General features: G+C 27.1%; 1 protein-coding gene and 1 non-coding gene across 3 annotated transcripts in view; one reads left to right on the top strand and one right to left on the bottom strand.

Moving 5' to 3' along the window:
• LOC107441671 (very long chain fatty acid elongase 7) overlaps positions 1–17242 on the top strand; it is a 33781-nt gene extending 16539 nt beyond the window's left edge. For both annotated transcript variants that reach the window (XM_087161434.1, XM_087161441.1), the window contains exons 3-8: positions 2307–2497; positions 6735–6815; positions 9716–9772; positions 11208–11313; positions 13742–13878; positions 15392–17242. In XM_087161434.1, coding sequence (XP_087017560.1) covers positions 2307–2497; positions 6735–6815; positions 9716–9772; positions 11208–11313; positions 13742–13878; positions 15392–15559 — 740 coding nt within the window. In that variant the 3' untranslated portion in view covers positions 15560–17242. The remainder of the gene's footprint in view (positions 1–2306; positions 2498–6734; positions 6816–9715; positions 9773–11207; positions 11314–13741; positions 13879–15391) is intronic.
• Positions 17243–19368: 2126 nt separating this feature from the next.
• TRNAG-CCC (transfer RNA glycine (anticodon CCC)) lies at positions 19369–19439 on the bottom strand. Its single transcript has one exon. It is a non-coding gene; the product is annotated as a tRNA-Gly (tRNA).
• Positions 19440–20237: the final 798 nt, after the last annotated feature.

The raw sequence follows: 20237 nt of genomic DNA, 5'->3' as shown, positions 1-20237 counted from the left end.
AACAGAAGAGACAAAAAATATCTTCTTGATATTTTTTTATCTATGACCTTCGTTACACATAGCACACACAAATATCAATTTTTTATGCTATGTTTTTTGTTTTGATAGACCTACTTAATGCTTTTATAATAAAGATCACTCATCCTCAATAAATAAATTCATTTCATTAAAAAAACTCTACAAAAATCCAGCAAAAAAGCATAAAAGATTACAGATATGGAAGTATTTTATATAAAAATTTTATCATTATTCGTTGAATAAAAAAAATTTTGAATTCTTCATGGAGAAAAAATTCTGTCAAAATTACTGCATTTAAAAATATGTAATGACATTTCTAGTTCAGAAAAAAAAGTCAATTTTGATTAATGAAATCAAAATATATAGTATTTAAACTATATAGTATTCATTTAAACTATATAGTATTCAAAATATATAGTATTCATTTGTTTGTTTTTTTTTACATTTATATGATAACGGTATACCAAAGATTCCAGCTTTTAAAACTGTAGCTTTCAGTACCACACATTTAGTAAAAAATACAATAGTAATTTTTATCCAAATAAATGGTTTTGTTGCCAAGCATCATGATAAAATTGCCAAATTTTATCACATTTGCCAGATTTTATCACATATTATAAAATCATATTTTATTGTTAATTTTACCAAATTCCTTACCAAAGGGCTTCGGTAAAAAATACTGTGTTTTTTCGTGTTCCCATAGAGTCAGAAAACGATAAACTTTATCACATTTGAGAGATTTTATCACATATTATAAGATCATATTTTATTGTTAATTTTACCAAAATCCTTACCAAAGGGCTTCGGTAAAAAATACTGTGTTTTTTCGTGTTCCCATAGAGCCAGAAAACGGCAAACTTTATCATATTGCGGTACTTTTTACCATACTTTTAGTTTCAGTGTTATTTCAATTTTTGGCGAATATGGTTTCATGTTTTTACAAGCAGTCTTTTCAGTTTTGAATGCCATTTGACTCCAACCAGCAACATGCTTGCTTTAAACTTAGCACCAAAATTTTAATGTCGACTTTTCCCTCTGCATGCACTTTAGAAAATTTTAAATGAAATTACCTTATAAAGCACCGGCACTTTGGGAGCATCATGCGTAAAATTAATTTTACCGCAAAATCCATTTATACCGTAAAATATTATATCGTATTTTTTGCAGTTTTATTTCTTTGATAATTTTAGGTTAATTATTACTGTAACAACTACGGTAAATCAGATTGTTTTGTTCCGTAGATGTTCCCGTAAAAATGAACTTTAAGGTAAAATGTACCGGCACCCTAAGTACCGGTACTTTTTACTGTAATTTGATTCGAAATTTTTCAGGAATATCAATCCAAGGTTGAACTATAATATTGTCAAAAATAGCAACCTTAAAATATTATTTATTTTCGTTCATTGATATGAATCATTCCCTTTAAAATTGAATGGAGCAGCATCATTCCCTTTAAAATCATAATATCGAGCACTTGAGTTCAAGAAAGATGAATTTTCATCATAATTCAGTTCAAATTGAAACTGTAATAAAGTTGCAGCAAGTTTGATTAACATGGTTCAACGTATTACAAATTTTTTACTGTTTGTTTGGAGTTACCCACCTAAATAATATCTTTTTACGAAAGTAAGTTTTTGAACCATTTGTTTAAAGTAAGTTTTTGAACCATTTGTTTAAAGTAAGTTTTTAAACCATTGTTATTTGTTTTTAAACCATTGTTATTTGTTTTTAAACCATTTGTTTTAATTCATTGTTATTTGTTTTTAAACCATTTGTTTGAAACCATTGTTATTTGTTTTTAAACCATTTGTTTTAAACCATTGTAAACTTATTGCAGTTACTTATTTGTATTTTATTTCGCTTTTGTTGTCTTTTTACATTTTTATGCTTATATTTGGTTTTTAATTTGTTGTCTTTTTATAGGTATATTATTATGTTTGGATTTGCATTTTTTTATCTTTTTACAGTTATATGTTTACATTTGGTTTGGCATTTTGTTATCTTTTTACAGATGTATGCTCACATCTGGTTTTGCATTTGTAATCTTTTTTTAGTTATATTTTCATATTTGGTTTGGCATATCTTTCTTTTTTTCACAGCTATATGCTTATATTTGGTTTTTCATTAGTTATTTTTTTTACAGCTATATGCTTATATTTGGTTTTGCATTTCTTAAATTTGCACAGTTATATGTTTGTATTTAATTTTGCACTTGCTACTTTTTTGCAGTTATATGTTTATATTTAATTGTGAATGTCTAAAAAGATTATAATTATCTTTTATTGCAGACAAGGAAATAAGAACTTGGTTCTTAGTCAGACAAAATACGTTACCATTTGTACTATGTTGTTCTTACGCCTTATTCTGTACAGTCATTGGCCCAGCAATGATGAAAAATAGAAAACCATTTAATCTAAGGATGCCTATGATACTTTTTAATGCATTTTTAGTAGTGGCATACTCCATTTCTTTATTCACTGTAAGTAGTAATTTTTTGTTCAAACTTGTTAAAAAAGTAATTCGATATTCTCATTTGTAGGATCTGCGTATTTTGATGTTTTTAAAACACTTGATTTTCCAGGTTAATGAAAATGTTTTGGTCAGCAGTACGTATGAAATAATTATTTATAATATTAAGCTTTGAGTATGTTAAAAAAAAAGTTCAAAAATTTATGATATTTAAAAAAGTAAAAAATAATTATAAGTTTATAAATATGACAACTTTCAGTAAAAGAAATTACTTTATGAAATGATAGCATTTTGTTATGTACAGGATGCGAATTACCAAACCATACCATAGATTGGAAAGAGTTGGCGAAAATTTTTATTGGAATTAAAGAAGCGTTCTCACCAATCGCCAAAGGACATTAGGAATACATTAGGCCAGGGCTCGAAAAACCGCCCGTCCTCGGCGGTCAAAAATTCCCCGCGTACAGCGGATTTCTCGAATCCGACGTCCGCGAGAACGGCCAAATTCCCGTTAATATTCGTGAAACATTTTCAATTTTTCTAACCTTACAAGAGTCTAGCGCCTCACTTCGAAAAAGACCCTGAAATGGAATTGATGTTTTTTCTGTCTGGGAGTACTTGGGAGAGCGGTTGAAAGGGGTTTTTCAGCAACGAACTTACAAAAAAAAAAAAAAAAAGAAAAAAAGAAAAAAAAAAAAAGAAAAAAAACCACATTGCGCATTGGTCTTAAACAAGAAGCGTGAAACGCAATTATGAACCTAAGTGAAAAACCCCTTTCAGATTTCAGTGCAGAAACCTCTGTAAATCATTGGCTTGATTGTGGAGCATGCAGATGTAATATTTGATTCATTTAAAAAACGCAGTACCCTCGGATAAATTGACATTCCTGAAAACTTGACCTTTGCCATTTAAATTATTTCATAAAAGAAAGAAATTATTTCATAAAAGAAATGAATCATTTCATAAAAGAAATAAATTATTTCATAAAAGAAATAAATCATTTCATAAAAGAAATAAATTATTTCATAAAAGAAATACTAGGTTACTAATAGTAACCTAGTATTTCTTTTATTACTGTGTAATGTAATTCATTGTGCAATTTATATAAATGTTTGTAATAAATAAGAGAAAATTATATTTTTATTTATTTAGAAGCTACGGATTAGTTTCAAAGGAGGACGGGTACATTGTTGAACAAGACGTCCTCGGGGGCGGGTAACATTTCTGAGTTTTTTCGAGCCCTGCATTAGGCCACATTAGGAAGCGTCGAAATCAAAAACACAATCAAACTCTGTCTAACCATTAGTTATAAAAATGGGTTAAAAATATTAAAACCAGATGTAATTCGTATGTGCTATTAATTATCGCATTTAACTGTTGTTTTTTTAGCCAATCAAAAAGGTTTTGATTTCGATCTTTCTTCTGCAACGATTCGTTATTCTGCATTGATTCGATATTTCGATATCGTTTCTGTTTCTTTCTCGCTTAAACCTCAGTTTGCAAACGCTAGTATGCATTTCTATTTGATTTCTGTCAAAAATATTTTAAAATAAGAGAAAAGAAAGATTTTAAATATTTCTTTGTAATAGTTCCGTGATAGTTCTTTAATAATTCAATAGTTAAGGAGTTTTAATAAATAATTTTTTTAAAATTTTCAAAAAAAAAAGTATGGTTTTGCATATAAAAAAAAATTATGATATGTATCATTTAAGAATTATTTTTAATGTAAGTATTTTACCCGCGAAAAGCAAAGACATTATTAGTATAAGTTCGATGAGTCAATAATTCTTTACAGTCTTAAAGTTGGCCCATAATAACTAAGATTACCGTTAAATCTAGTTTAATAGAGTCCTATAAAAGCTACAGATATATTTCAAGAACTTGATTTCAATACTACTTCCTCTGCAGGTAATTTTTTAGTAGGGATAATTTGATTTCAATTCATTTAGAATAATAACTTTAATTTTCCAGTTACTTAGTTATTAAAAACAATTTTCATTTTGTAATTTAAAGTCAAAAATTTATTAAAACGGATTTTCAAATTTATTATAACATATCTATATCTGAGTGTTTTTAAATTCAATATTCTTTTTATGCCTATTGTCTGTTCACTACTAACAATTCGAAAATCTATAAACTAACAATGAACGCCATTTTGTTAAACTTATAAATGGAGCTCATTCATACAAAAATATTACTAAACAATTTCATTCAAACTACATATTATTTAAACAATATATTATTTAAAAGAATTACCAACTCATTCTTCATTCCCAGATGAAATAAATGAAATCTTTTTGTTCCTTCGGAGAAAAAAGTTTTTTTCTATTGTTCCATTTTGCATTTAAAAAAAAACCGAAACTTTTTCCGTTTTTTCCGTGCGAAAAGAAAACGTTTTCAAATAAAAGAGGTCTGGTATGTTGACCTCGAAACAGCGTTTTCCTTACGTCACGTGGCTTATTGACATCGTGTATGTTAATACAGAGATGCATAAATAACAGACAAGTTGTTTTAAAGATTGAAAAACATGAACTTACAGGAAGTTCAGAACTCTTTTAGTTGCGGATCAGTGACCTCCATTTCCATCGTATGAATGGTTTTAAAATAAGTGAGAAATACTAGAAACGTTTACGTTAAACGAATCTCAAATACGACTTTCTCGTGTGAGATTTTTAAAAAAAATTCAATTTTCTCTATGCTTCAATTGCTTTGCAAGAAAAATGTTGCTTTTATTACAATTCCTATGCTGGTGTTTTAACTTTTTTCTTACAAATGGATTTGTTTAAATTTATTTTAAAAATCTATTCTTACCGTAGAAGTTAAAAACAATATGTAAACATTCCAGCAGCATAATCACCAAGACATTCTGTATTGCTTGGGGATAGAATTCGTTAACATCACCATGGTTCAATTCCCTTCCGTTTCTAAGTAACTGGAAATTGTTAAATGGAATTATTTTCGTATTTGGGAACTGAAAAATTATTTGATGAAATTCTTTCTTCTTTATTTATAGAAAACTGGTGATTCTTTAATTAATTTCTTTGATTCTCGTCGATGATACTAGATTTTCCCCATGGTTTCTGTTGTTGCTCTCATCGGCCACTAGAGCAAAAGGGTGCGATTGCTCTTGTTTTCCAATGGCACCATCTACGGTCGAGAATTCAACTTCTGTCACACCCATACGTCACACCCGTTTATAGGGCTGACCCATTCATACATCCACTGATAGTAATTTCGACCTGAACCAAAGAATGATCAATCTCCAATTCAATAGGTACCTCAAGAGGCATAATTTGTGATGGGAATATGGAGAACGTTATGACCCAACAGATTTAACCCACACCAGTCACTATTTAGTACACGGGGAGTCTTCGGCCGGATGGATTCGAATTTCCGTTCTTAAGAACGTGAGTACAGCTTCCTGCAAGCCAGACTATCCTGGCCTTCTAAACTATGGATTCTCCAGGCATGCGGATTTTCTGCATGATTTCTAAACAATGTGGGGAAAAAGCATTTCTGAAAAAAATTATATTTTCTAAACTTCCTATTGCCTGATAAAGTGTTTCAAGCATTTAGCCCTTTTTTCAGGGCTCAATCTTATAACCTTAGGGCCAAGTATTTAGTTCCCTGTCAGAGCTCGATCTTTAAACGATCTTTTATCCCCATAACTAAGCATTTAGCCATTTTTTTTTTTCAGATATTGATCTTGTATCTAGTAATGGTAGAACCATCACCTGCTTTTGATCGACAATGTGGTCGGTACTTGAACTTAAGCGAATTCCAACTTTTGGTTTTTCTTTTGGTTGTATCTTCAACCTGATATCACTTGAACCTCTGAACCCCTATCACTTGAGATAAGAACTATGCTATAGACCTAAGAGTTTAACGCCAGATCATATTGTAATAGAAAAACCAGATCATAAGAAACATGGATAGATTCCAGGAATAACTTTAACAAAAACACAACCACAGATTACGTCATTTATGAAATTAGACTGAAAGAAAAAGTTCTTACTTCTATTTACTCTATAAAAGTAAAATACAAAACAGGGGTATACCTTAAGCCAGCTAGTGTCATTTGTTTTAATTTGAAATCGTGTTTTTCATGTAATAAAGTTTATACCTAAAAAGTTTCCTTATGTAATTTAGTAGAAAAAAAACAACAACTTAAAAGCAAGTTTGTTTCTAGTACTTTTCATACAATAGGTTAATACCATGAAATCATTTAAATAAATATTTAATTTCAGATTTTATTCAACTTACCTCAAGTTAGCTATTCTGATTTTTGCAAAGGTTCGGCGGTGAAAAAAGGAACTTTAACATATAAGGTAAAAATTGTTGTCTCATTTTAATTCAGTTCATTTTCAATGAACTTACAATGTATTCTGTTTAACTATTTCTCAAATTCACCTTTACAACATTTTTGCTGTAATTCTTAGGTCTATAAAAAGTTATTTAGCATGCTCATAATGCTAAATAACTTTTGCATATCGTTTGTCTTCCGTTGACCGAAAAAATAATTACACTTTTTTTCTACCCCTTATCAATTACACGATTTGTTTCACGCATGCTTTTAAAAGAAAGCGTAACACTAAGCAAAATCTCCCTATTTAGCAATATGTATAACGTTTATGCGACTTTCATTGAGTGTAGAGTGCTATTTATTTATTTTTCAATATCTCGTATATAGGATAACTAGAGACCGCAATTATAATGAAATTATAGTGCCCGCTAATTATCTCATTTGTTTCGAAGCAGCAGTTTAAAAAGAAAATGGGAAAAGCTGTGAAATGGCAACTATTCCAAATTACTATACTTTAATGGACAAATATCTGCCTGATGCTCATAAAAAGGGTTGATGAATTAGCCTATATAGTGTCTGCTTAATTTAGACATAAATAATAAAACACTTTTCAAACTAATTCAGTCAAAGAACCCAAAATCGTAAACAAGAACACTTTTTACAGATCAGAATAAGACGAATGCTTTAAGAATTACACCAATAAATATGTTCCGAGACATGGCTGTTTTAATTATGCCAAACCTATGTCAAACTCCACATAAAATCTAAAATGGCATGAATTGCTTTGATAATGTTAATAGTTTTTTTTAATCTATAGTACTTTAGATATGATCGTATCTCTATTTAATCAGATTTTGTGAGTTCCAAGCAATTGCAAAAATAGATAAAATGAATTGATTGCATTCTGACTTTATTTCAATTTTTAACACAATAAAAGCATGTTAGAAACTATTACTCAATTATGTATTACTACTCAATTATCTATGCCTAACTAACTGGTATCTTCCTAATCAATTTCTAAGACTATATTATATTATCTAGCAGTTGTGTGGCCAATGGGAATTCTCGAATTTATAGTTGTAGCCCTCTAGCGGGAAAGTTTAAATTTTCATAAATTAAGTAAACAAATTAACATTTACAGTAGTAGTATTACTAGGTATTTTTCGTTTAATAATGATTCAATAAATGATTTTTTTAAGGTCTAAAGAATCATTAAAAAATTTAAAGAGTTTACCATTGGTAGTAGTAACTAAATAATGTGTTTGATGGTTTTACAGACATCCTTAATTGACCAGGCGTACTCAAAGCTTATGGACAATCCTCGAATTATAATGATTGTCCTCAAACATTTTCAAACTCAGTAAGGACAGAAAATGTTCCCAAATTTTAACATGCGTCTTCAAATGTCCACGAATTTCTCCAAAAAAAAAATCTGAAATACACATTTTTATTAGAAAAAGAATTTTTTATTGTCTTACAGAGAATATAAACGAAATTTTAAAAAAGAGCCCCTAAGCATGCTAAAAGATAAAACAGCCATGTTCGTCGTAAAATTATTTCGGCAAAAAAATAACAAATTTTAATATTCTTGAACCAATTTATTTGCATATGTTCAAATGTAGAATATTGTAGATATTTCAAAACTGCTTAGTAATAAAATCAAGTTTGATGAAAATGCTTCTGACCATGAGTTAGTTATCAATTCAAAATAAATATTTATTGCACAGCTGAATTAAATTATTTCTATAAACTATTTATATATAGTATATAAATATTTTCTATAAACATATGTGTCCTCAAATCGTAAAAGAAAATTTGTTAAGCTGATTTCTCCTTAAATCATGGTTTATAAATTTAGTGAAAAAGACAACATTGTATCTACAATGAAGACATCTCATTTTTAAGTAAATCTGACTAGAATTCATGAAATTATATTAAATTTATCATGTCTCGATGACTCCAATTCTAGCAGGAATTGCTATTAAGACTTGTTGTTGAGAATTATTATTAGCAGCATTTTTCAGTTTAAAGAAATAAAATATTTCATTAACTAGTGTTAAATTATAGAAGTCATAACTAATAGAAGTTGTTTAATTCTAATTTAGGCTGTGATTTAATAATAATTCTAATTTAGGCTGTGATTTAGTTTTAAGCAATGATATCCGATGCTCATATTTTAAATTTAAAAAGCACTAATTCCCATATCGTATTATTTTTAACATCTTTATTACATAAAGTTAAGTTATTTATAACATTGGTTGTTGTTATAACTTTAGTTAATTAAGTTGTAATAACTTTATGACATAAAAATACTACGCAAAGTTAAGTCTTAAGTTACATTTTTATGAAATTAATTTACATGACTTTACTTGAATTCATTAACATTTATCCGAAGATCGTTAATTCATAGAATATAAGTAGGAAAAATACTATTCCTCCTATAATTTTTGAGTTACTTTAAAAACCGTTATTTGAAATCTAATTTGATATGTAAAGGTTTCTTTAAATTATTATTTTTCCTTTATTTTATTTTATTTTATTTTATTTTATTTCTTTTTTTTTTATTTCTTTATTTTTTATTTTACTTCTTTTTTTTTATTTTACTTCATTTTATTTTATTTTGTTTTGATTAACAGTTGACAAATTAAAAATTCATGTCATGTTATACTTATGCTGTTTTTAAAACCCTTATTACTTAACTATTTACTGTTAATTTTATAAATTAAATTTACTCACTAATATTTTTAATCAGGGAGATTTTTGCAATGTTTTCTTAATTCCCAGATTTTAAATTAGTAAGAAACTCTTCCTGCTTTTATACTTAGGTTATTTTTAGATATTAACTTTTCTTACAATATTAACTGATACTTTAATGAATTCAACTTAGACTGTAATTAAATAAAGTTTCTGTTTTTGGATTTACAGTTGACAAGTTGCTGTTGGGTATTATACATCCTGAAATATATAGAATTCATTGATACAGTGAGTAGTTACATACATTTTGTTGTTACACTTTGTTTATAAATGCTTACTTCATTTGATTTATTAGTGTTTACCCTGCATTGAGAAAAAAAGTATAATCAAAACTACTAGAATATGGTAACATTTACCTTATTTCTGTACTTACGGAAATACTAAAAAGTTTGATAATGTTAATATTGTTTAAAATTAACAATAAAATAAGGTCTTATAGTCTGTGACAAAGTTTGGTAAATGTGGTAATTTCAGCATGATACCTTAGAGCATAACAAAAACTTTGACTTAGAAGCGTTTGTTCGGTTAAATTTAATTTTGACTTTTTTATATATTTTTTTTAAATAAATGGTAATAGGAATATAAAGTGGTGATAAGAACTATAAATTTGAAGGCTAGAAAATTCCGGTAAACGGTTACTACGGAAAAATTGGAAAATGAATGGTTTAAATATCGCATATTTTGGTTCTATTAACCAAAATTTTGATTTTTGCTTTACTAGAAATAACTTAAGGATACAGTATGGGAACTTTACCGGATTTTTTTTCTCTTTGTGATGATTCTTTAGTAAACATCTATTTTTAAAAATGTATTACCAAGATAATATTTCTGAATAACTTTTAACATAGGTTTATTCCATGCTAACAACAATTCTAAAACATTTTATAATAAAAAAATGATGCAACCGTTTCTTGAAATTTCGCATTTTGATTTACCTCATAAAACACAAAAGACTGGGATAAAAGAACAGTTTGTGTTTTGGGGGGAAGTTTTTTAAATTGCCCACTGTTCAAGAATTATTGCTATGCAAACCAGATTGTTTAAAGAAATTTTTATAAACCCCGACAATACTAGATTTTTACTTAATGCTGATAAGCAACAAGCTTATCCCCTAAACAATGTAGATAATTTTCCTACCAGAGGAATTGCAAAACTTTGTGAGCTTATTTAACTAATATCAATTTTTATATTTTTAAAAATTTCATTCTATATCAATTTTAAAAAGCCGAGTATCAATTTCCATCTTTTAAGGGTTAAATTGTAATCTATACTTTTAAAGTTTTTGGAAGAAAAATACTAAAGAAATAAATTTTTAAAAAAAATACGAAACATCTTTTAATGCACTTTTTTCTTCAGCGAAAGGAATTAAAGGTTGCACAATCAAAAGACTTGAAAACAAATTACAAAACGGAGGAATCGCTGGAAACGTAGCAAAAATTAAAGACTTATTTATTTTTCCATATTGATTTTAAATATATTTTTTTAACAAAACTTCCCTTTTTTTCCTTTTTTTGTAATTATAAATTGTTTTAAATTAATAATTATTTTAAATAAAGCACTTTTAATGTCTCACATCATACAACAGCCTCTATATTTCTTAAATCATGAAAAGTTTATAAATACGTTTTAACGTGTGTTTCTTAAATAAAATTCTATTTTTCAGATCTTTTTCATTTTGAGGAAAAAAATGAACTCTGTGACATTCCTACATGTTGTACATCACACAGTTGTGCCAATACTGGGTTGGATAATGCTAAGGACAGAAACAAGTAACTAAATTATAATTATTCATTTAATTCTAAGACATAAATCATTAACAACTTTTGTCCATATCATGAATTATATATATGCGAACAGTGTTTTTCGACGTTTCTTCGCCAAGAAAAAAAAACCACAGTTAAGTACCTTGCAATTGAAGATAAGATTTAATTTTTAAACTATATAAATCATCTTGTCGTAAAGAATTTTCTTAGCTTTAGAACGGACAAATAACTCAAATATTTTAATAGTTATTAAACTTTTTGAAGAAAAAAAATCTGTCGAAATTTCTCCATCTTTAGAAAAAATTATCGAAATCAGTGAATGCAAATTTTCTGAGCCTAGATTATGCATCGTTGGAGTAACATTTCACGAACACCTTTCATTTTCACAAAACTGTGGCTTTTCTTCAGATTGGTTGGCGAGTCCTTTTCAGAATTAGCACAGAAGGCGCTGACTATATGTTGGCTAAATTTGACCTAATAGACATAAAATATAGACCTAAATCTTGTCCTTATAGTCATAAACTAGCCTTAATAGTCATGAATAAATATTGGAAACTCACAGCAGTTATCAGAATAGCAGATTATTCGCAGAAAAGCGTTATTTTATGTGACCACAGAACGTTCGAAAAGCAGATTTAAGTTTTTTTGTAGTGTAACTAAATTAAATTAAGCATTTTCTTATAAAGCTAAAGTAATGAAAGAAAATCACCAATTTTTATTTATTGTGTAGTCAAATATTATTGTTCATCACCTTGCTTTAAATTCATTCATCACAACCTTATAAAATTTGTGCTAGACATTTGATGCTGCCATCTATTGGTGCAATTATTTTCTAAAGCTTTAATGCTTGTAAATTTAAAAAGGTTCATATAAAAAATACTCAGTAACTATTATATTGAATATTATATAACTGAAATACCGGAATATTAGTAATATATTATAGTTATCTTAATGATTTTCATGGATTTTTTTTTCATTACTAATAGTACAGGATATTTTTTTCTTTTAAAGAAGATTTATTTATTTGATACGCATATGTTCTCTAGAGGGCAGCAGCATGCATTTATTTTTAAGCATATTTCAATTATACAAGTACGCAACAACAAATTATTATAATAATACTATCGTATATGCTGCGGCAACTGATTGTAATGATCAGAGTTTAATTACATCTTTTTCCTTTCTTCATAAATTTAAATCCCTATTATCTCGAATAAACAAAAACAAAGCAAACAAAAAAATATTTGGTGTTGATAAGCTATTTTAAATTTCATCATCCGTGATTTTCTGTTTTGAATCTTGTTCAGATTGCAATAAATTCTTGCTACAATATATAAAGATTTACTTCTTCTTTTTTTTTAAGAGAAAATCTGTGAAGTTACAAAAATTAAGTTATAAAAATTGAATCGCAATGTAAAATCATCGATACACGCTGATTTTTCATGAGTTTTCACTGAAGTTCCGAATCCTCAATATTGGAAGGGTAACTATAACCACAGGTTGATAAAAGTAATACTTGTAACAACAATAAGCGGCAACAATATTACAGGGAATCCGCTCTTATTGCAGGGATCGTAGACTTTTATTAGGGGGAGAAGGAGGGACTATTCAATCGAATTTACACAAATATGTAAACTTTTGCATTTTAAATTTGCGTCATTTAACGATGATGAAAAAAGTCTTATGTACTGTAATTCGAAATTTCTTAATCAGTCATCAATATATTAAGTTATAAAAGAAATGATTAATAATGAAATAAAAAGATTAATTATTAAAGTATATTTTAGCAGGGGAATGTCTTTAAATAAGTAAGTTTTACAACTGTGGATTTTTTTATTTATTTATATTTGTATATTTAGCAGCAAAAATATACAGGTTACATCTTGTTTTTCAGATTGTGAATATCCTTCAAATTTTATTTTGGAATTTTATTTTAATTTATTTGAAAAGTAGACACTTTTAAATATTTACTTAGACGTAAGTTTTTTTTTTTTTTTTGACGAATTTCAACAATCGTTTGTTTGACTAATTAATTAAAGTGTAAAAATCATTTAATTATTTGATTGTTCAAAATTAAATAAGTTTCGAATTATTTGTATTTATTAAAATTATTTATTTTCCAAATTAACATGTCTATTATTTGTATCTCCAGTCAAAATTATTTATGTCTCGAAATAATTAATTAAAATCTATTTAATTCCTTGAATATTTAAAATGCCCAACTCGACTGAAATTTAGCATTGCATGAAAATCTATTCCTTTTTTATGCCCGTATTTGTTCTAAGAGAAGTACATAGATACAGTATGGCAAAACTTTATACCTATAAGTAATCAGTAATTTATCCAATAATACCAATAAGTAATCGGGTTAAATTTGTTTCAGGTGGTTTTCAAAATATAATACCAATGAGTAATCAGATTAAATTTATTTTAGGTGGTTTTCAAAGTATACCTGTGATGATAAATGGATTTGTACATATCATCATGTATGCATACTATGGACTATCAGCAATTGGGCCCAAAATGAGACCATATTTATGGTGGAAAAAATACTTGACTGTTTTTCAAATGGTAAAGTCTGATATTTCTTTCTTTGTTTTTATCATTTATCGTTCAACGACAATTAACGTAACTCAAATTATATTACCTTTGTCTTTGTTTGAAAATTTCAATAAAATGTAATATTTGGAATTATATTATACAGAATGATTCAAACTAACTTTGAATATTTAACCGCTTAAAATAGGTTAAAATATTTGAGGAATGAAATATATTTAAAAACATGCGTAAAAAACATTAAAAAATGAAATAAAATCCGCTTGAAAATTCATGCATGGGTGAATAACAATTTGCAAATTTAAAGAAATTAATGAATCTGAAAACTAATTTAGAATAACAGAATATACGGCTTTCTTTGAAAAATAATTAGCTTCGATCTTTAATTTATTAAACAATAACGACAACGTTAATTTTTTTTAGAATTTTAAACTTATCTCTTGCCAATAACATTGAATTTTCAAACTCCCCCAAAAGGATTTTAATTGCTGCAGAATTACGCTAATGTTGAGTTTAGATGTACTTTTTTAAACGTTTTCAAATTTGAAGGAGAAATGTATTTTTTATATTAACTTGATCAGCTTAGGATACTAAAATGTGAGCAGCACTTTCCTATATTTTTTGCCTCTTACTTGTAATTTTAAAAAAAGATCCCATGATCTTCCTCCTTTTATTTGTAAATAAAAAAACTCCACAATGTTTTTTATCTCAAGCTTTTAGGAGAGTGTTTTTTTTTCTCCTTTTATTTCGGTACATTTTTAATTTTTATGGAGATATTCATGTTTATAAATCTTATTATGAAAGTTTAATTAACAATCACAATCTCGAGCTCGGCACCTACTCTAGTTCCGGTTAAAAGTTTGCAGCTGCTTACTACATGTTATTCTGATAGGCGATGTTTTCAAACGGATAATTTTGTTTTTAATGAAAAAAATAAATTAGGTAATTTCTGATCTCAAATCTGCCATATTTCATAAGATATTAACGTTAATATGTTATTCTGGTGAGTTTGAAGTGAAAATTTGTTTTAGTTTTTTAGAGATATATTGTTAAAAAAGGTTACATGGTTGCTAGATTTTGAATAACTCGCTTTTTTGGCAGTCTTGATATGGCCTCTTTCCATTTGTTTATTACTGTTTGTTCTTGTTGCAAGCTGTGCACCATCTTACGTTAGTGTTAACACTTTTAGCATTGTAAACACCAGTATTGTTAGCATTGTAAAGACAAGTAATAAGTAATCAAATACATTGTTTGCAAGAATCTCAAAACACAATGATGCCAAATGGCTTTAAAATACAACGGAAACAGTAACCCGGAAATTTAGGCTATACCGAGCTTGCAGCGTTCCCTAGTGTAGAAAACACCATCCATACAAAAATCTCTATAAAATCCAAAACAAAAATGTGATTATAAATTTCTTAATTTGGTGAAGAATAGACGAAAATTAAAATAACAGTTAGAAATTAATTTTTTACGCCGACTTGCCCCAAACGTTTTTGATTCAGTGTTTATTTTTCTGTTTTTTCAGGTCCAGTTCGTATTTATTCTACTCTTTGTGATTGTCATTGCCCCCCTTACTGGATGTACTATAATGAAACAAAGCATGGTCATCGACTTCTTAGGAGCTATCATGTTCTTCATGCTCTTTTATAATTTCTACACACAAACATTTGTCAAGAAGGAAAAAGCAGCTTGAATGTAATTCATCACTATATTTCATCACCATGAAATAAAATAGAAAAAAAGAACGCTCATACAACATAGTAGTCTACAATTATCTTTCATCATCACCTTCCTTTTTTATCTTAAATAAAACGAGAGTAAAATTAATCTAAAAGAATTCACATTTTAGTAGTTTTTCTTTTATAATACATTACGGGTTAAAAATATCATTACTTAACTAATTGACTATACTAACTTCATTCAATTTAACAGTATAATTTGATCCTGTGCTGTTGATAATTTAATCTAATAATTTAATAATTAAAATAATGATTATTATAGTTTCAGAATTCAAACTGACTCAATTTGGTATTCATGATACGAAATAATTCGTTGTTTGTAATAAGAGAAATTGAGAGTTGCATCAATCAACAATTGGAAAAGTTAGTTTTTTAGGTAATATGCTTTTTATGCTTTTAGCATTTCCTTTCTTAATGTCCTTCCCACAAATGCACACTGTAAAAAAGTTCGGATTAAATTACGGCATAAAATACCGGTACTTTGGATGCATCCTCAGTTGAATCCATTTTTATCGTAAAATATTATACCGTACTTTTACAATTATTTAATTATAGTAATTCATTGATATTATTGTAATTATTACTGTAAAAATTACGGTTTATCAGATTTTTTGTTCCGTAACATGTTTCGGTGAAAATGGAATTTACGTTAAAAAGTACCGGCTTTCTGAATGCTGGTACTTTTACTAATTAGTATCTTTAGAATGGTAAAGTAAATGTGCGCTCAGCTATACTAAAGTATAATTATGACTTGAATGGATTGTAAACAACAGTTTTGTTAAGAACATTTAAAGCAGCATGAATCAGGATAGTGTTCATATTTGCTGCAACGATAATACGTTACTAACTTGAACCATCTTATCGCATTTCTTAAATTTGATTACGCAATCGTAAGATAAAATTTGCAGGAAAATAGGGTTTAATTCTGATCCTGTTAAGTTTATTAGGATTTGGATCGTAAGTTATTATTTAAATTAATATGTACTTATAAGGTTGTCAATATTTAATCTTATACGTTGCCAAAAATTTGTACCGATTCAAGCGGCATCAGATATTATGCTTCAACATTAAACCGATACCTTGAGAGAGTGGAATACATTTTTTGAGAACAGACTTAATAAATTAATTTCTTTTGTTATTGACTATTTTCTTGAGCTAGAATACTATCTAACTACTACGAGATAATCCCCAGACCTAGCTGAAAGCAACTGCAGTGAGAGCTCATCACGTCCTTGAAAAACAGTACTACCTTAAAAAACAGTACTTTTAATGATAGATATCAGGTTCCCTTTTTACCCCCCATATCGGTTATACGATGATAAAATTGATGATAGAATATTCACACTTTAGTCAACCAAAGCTATTTAGCCTTGAAAAATTCGACGACGAAAATTTTCATTTACTCGACTATTCTTTAATGGGCATTCGAAAACAAATTATGGAGGGAAAAAAAGAAATTGCTTCAAATAGATAAACAATGTGGCATTTATCATGTACTTCATTCTATCTAATCATCATTTGTTTTCATTCGATATGATTTGTGATTTATTATGATTTATAAAATATAACTATTTCACTTCTCATAAATCTTTTATTTATGTATTTTTTAATGTTAAAAATAAAATGTTTTTTTATCTGATATTGAATGTTTAATTAGTTGTCTAACAAAATTATTTCTTTAAAAGTGTACACTTAAGCTATCGATATAAGGTAAAGTATCTTATATCGATAAATACTTATTATCTTATACTGCTTCTTATATCTCTTCAAATATTTATAAAAGAAAGGAAAACTTTGTAGCACTTTGATTCAAAGCAGGTTTTGACATTAGTATTTACAAAAGCAAGGAAGTAATGTTTACTATAGGATTATTGCAAGGAATAGAGTTTCCACTACTGCAATAACAAATAGCGATATTTGTTTGTTTTTGAAGTTTTAAAGACATTCAAAAATTGATTTTAGAATCATTGGTTGTGGTTTTCGTTATAGAATGAAAAAAAGGCTCTCATTTTTTTTAAGACATACATAGATAGCTAGAGTATTTTACACACGAAAAATTAAAAAAATCAATGTACACTGCTAGAATTTTCTCTCTGAAATTACGGTAAAATAACCGGTGGCAATCAGTCCATCCAGTTAACTGCATAGTTCATAGTTAAAAACATTTTTTAAACTTCATGATTTCAAAGCCGTTCATAACTGGTCTGGTTAAAAGATCATGAATACAAAGCTACACTGTTTTGTATTCAAAGTAACTTACAAGTAGCATTCTACACTCTAAGTAACTTAGAAGAAAAATGTGTAAATTAACAGATTTTTTAAAAAGATTGCTAAAAACTAGCATCGTATTAAAAATGAGGAAATTCTATTTTTTTTTTCCTGTACACATATACGATATGTTTCCTTTTTTATAGATTTAACTATAGTTTTTGTAAAATTAAACAAATATCTTTAATCACTGACATTTCGTAAAATTAAGGATATACAATTGTTAAATAAAGATAATTTTTCAGGTATCTAAAAAAATTAAGTTCACGGAAAGAAATAATTTAAAATCGTCCATTAAAAAAACTTTATTCTAAACAAATAAAATGAAAATTTCGCTATTTATAACTTTAGACAATATTTTGGCACGAAATACCCATAAATGCTTAAGAAGAAAGAAAAATAGTAAAAATGATAAGCGTTTTTTTGTTGTAAATATTGTTGAAATTTTAAATTCATTTTAACTTATTTCTAGAAAAATCATTAAAAAAATCAATATATCAAGTAAATTATTTTAACGAAATTTTAAAATCATCATTAAAATATTCAATTAAGTAAAATTTATCTAATTAAATATTACAGGCATTATTATTCATACAAAAACTTTTTTTTATTATTATGCTTTGGAGGGATAATTTAAAATCCTCATTAAAATATTCAGTTAAATAAAATTAATCTAACTAAATATTACAGGCATTATTATTCATAAAAAAACTGTTTTTTATTATTATTATGCTTTGGAGGGAAAAGAAAGATCAATCTTAGAAAGTTAAATATTTTAACAATATAAAATTATCATTTCCTCGCTATTTTTATTTTTACTGACTTTTAGAGACATTTAACAAAAATTTACTCTTGGAAATTAAATATTTCATTGATAACTTAAATTTTTCACTAAAACTCACTTCAATTCAGTTTAATTAATTAACTACTTTAATTAATTAACTATAATTAACTACAACTAAAAATACTCGTGAGTCTTTTTTTTTTCTGTTATGGGGAAAAAACAAAAACCAATTTATGAAGTTAAACTTTAAACGATACTATAGAATTATAGTATAATTATTTAACTTAGTGAATCAATTAACTTAACTAAACATTGCTAAAATTATTTTTCAGTCATTTTTTCTCCGTTAATAAAAAATTAATAAAAATATCTCGGTGAAGTTAAATATTTTAACGATATTTTAAATTTTACTCCAAAAGGCAATTTTTACATTTATTTCACAAAACATGAAATATAAATTATTTTTTTATAAACTTATATCCTCCCATTTTATTATATTAATAACCTGCAATTCTCTTTAAATCATTTATTTATTTGAAACATATTACTAAAGTTATTTATCGCTGTGAAACCTACTTTGTGCGTTGTAATACTACCGTAAATTACAGCGTAATTTGCGCAGAAAAAGAAACAGAGCTTAAGTAATTCAGAAAAATATCAATATTATTAATTTATTCTTCAACGAAAATAAAAGACAACAAAAAGAAAATCTGCGCCGCCCGGGAATCGAACCCGGGTCACAAGAATGGGAATCTTGCATGATACCACTACACCAGCGGCGCTTGCTGGAAAGTTAACTTACAGGGGATAAAATACTTTCTCTTAGTACATCTAAAAAGCATCTACGCATGCGTGATGAATGATTGATTTTTCTCCACACCCCTTACAATGAATTCCCCGAAGAGCAAGAACCTCCCCTGCTTGTTGTTTTTCACAAAATTGAGCATATTTCTAGTGCACATTCCCTCATTATATTGTTATATTATCTTTGCTTAAAAAATCTTTATAAAATGTTGTAACAAGTTTTTAAATTGTGCATTTTTTTAATAAATAAAATTAAGCAACATTATATTTAGAATTTTGATTAAGCTGTATGCAATTTTATGCAGGCATTTTGTTTATTTTCTTTGAGCTACATTTAAAATGTCTGTACTTGCAAAAATGAAGTGATCTGTAATTCCCAATTTTTTTTTCAATTTCTTTTTCTATATATATATATATATATATATATATATATATATATATATATATATATATATATATATATATATATATATATATATATATATATATATATATATATATATATATATATATATATATATATATATATATATATATATATATATATATATATATATATATATATATATATAATATATGGTATAATTAGCAATTTTCTGAAAAGTATTTAGATTGTTTTATTTGTTCATACAATGAGCTTTAAACGAAATTAACTCTTTACTAGTTTATTATTATCAGCACTGTTTAAGTTACATTAAAAGAAAAGCATACATTTTGATTCCTCAAAGTGTTCATGAAAAATTCTTTACAGTGATTTTCCAAATGCATTAATTTTC

This window comes from Parasteatoda tepidariorum, chromosome 1, assembly GCF_982258835.1.
Source record: "Parasteatoda tepidariorum strain Cologne lab strain chromosome 1, Ptep-v5.0, whole genome shotgun sequence".
NCBI classification, from domain to species: domain Eukaryota; kingdom Metazoa; phylum Arthropoda; class Arachnida; order Araneae; family Theridiidae; genus Parasteatoda; species Parasteatoda tepidariorum.
The sequence above is the reverse complement of the archived record's forward strand: the minus strand, read 5'-3'. Positions and strand labels throughout refer to the sequence as shown.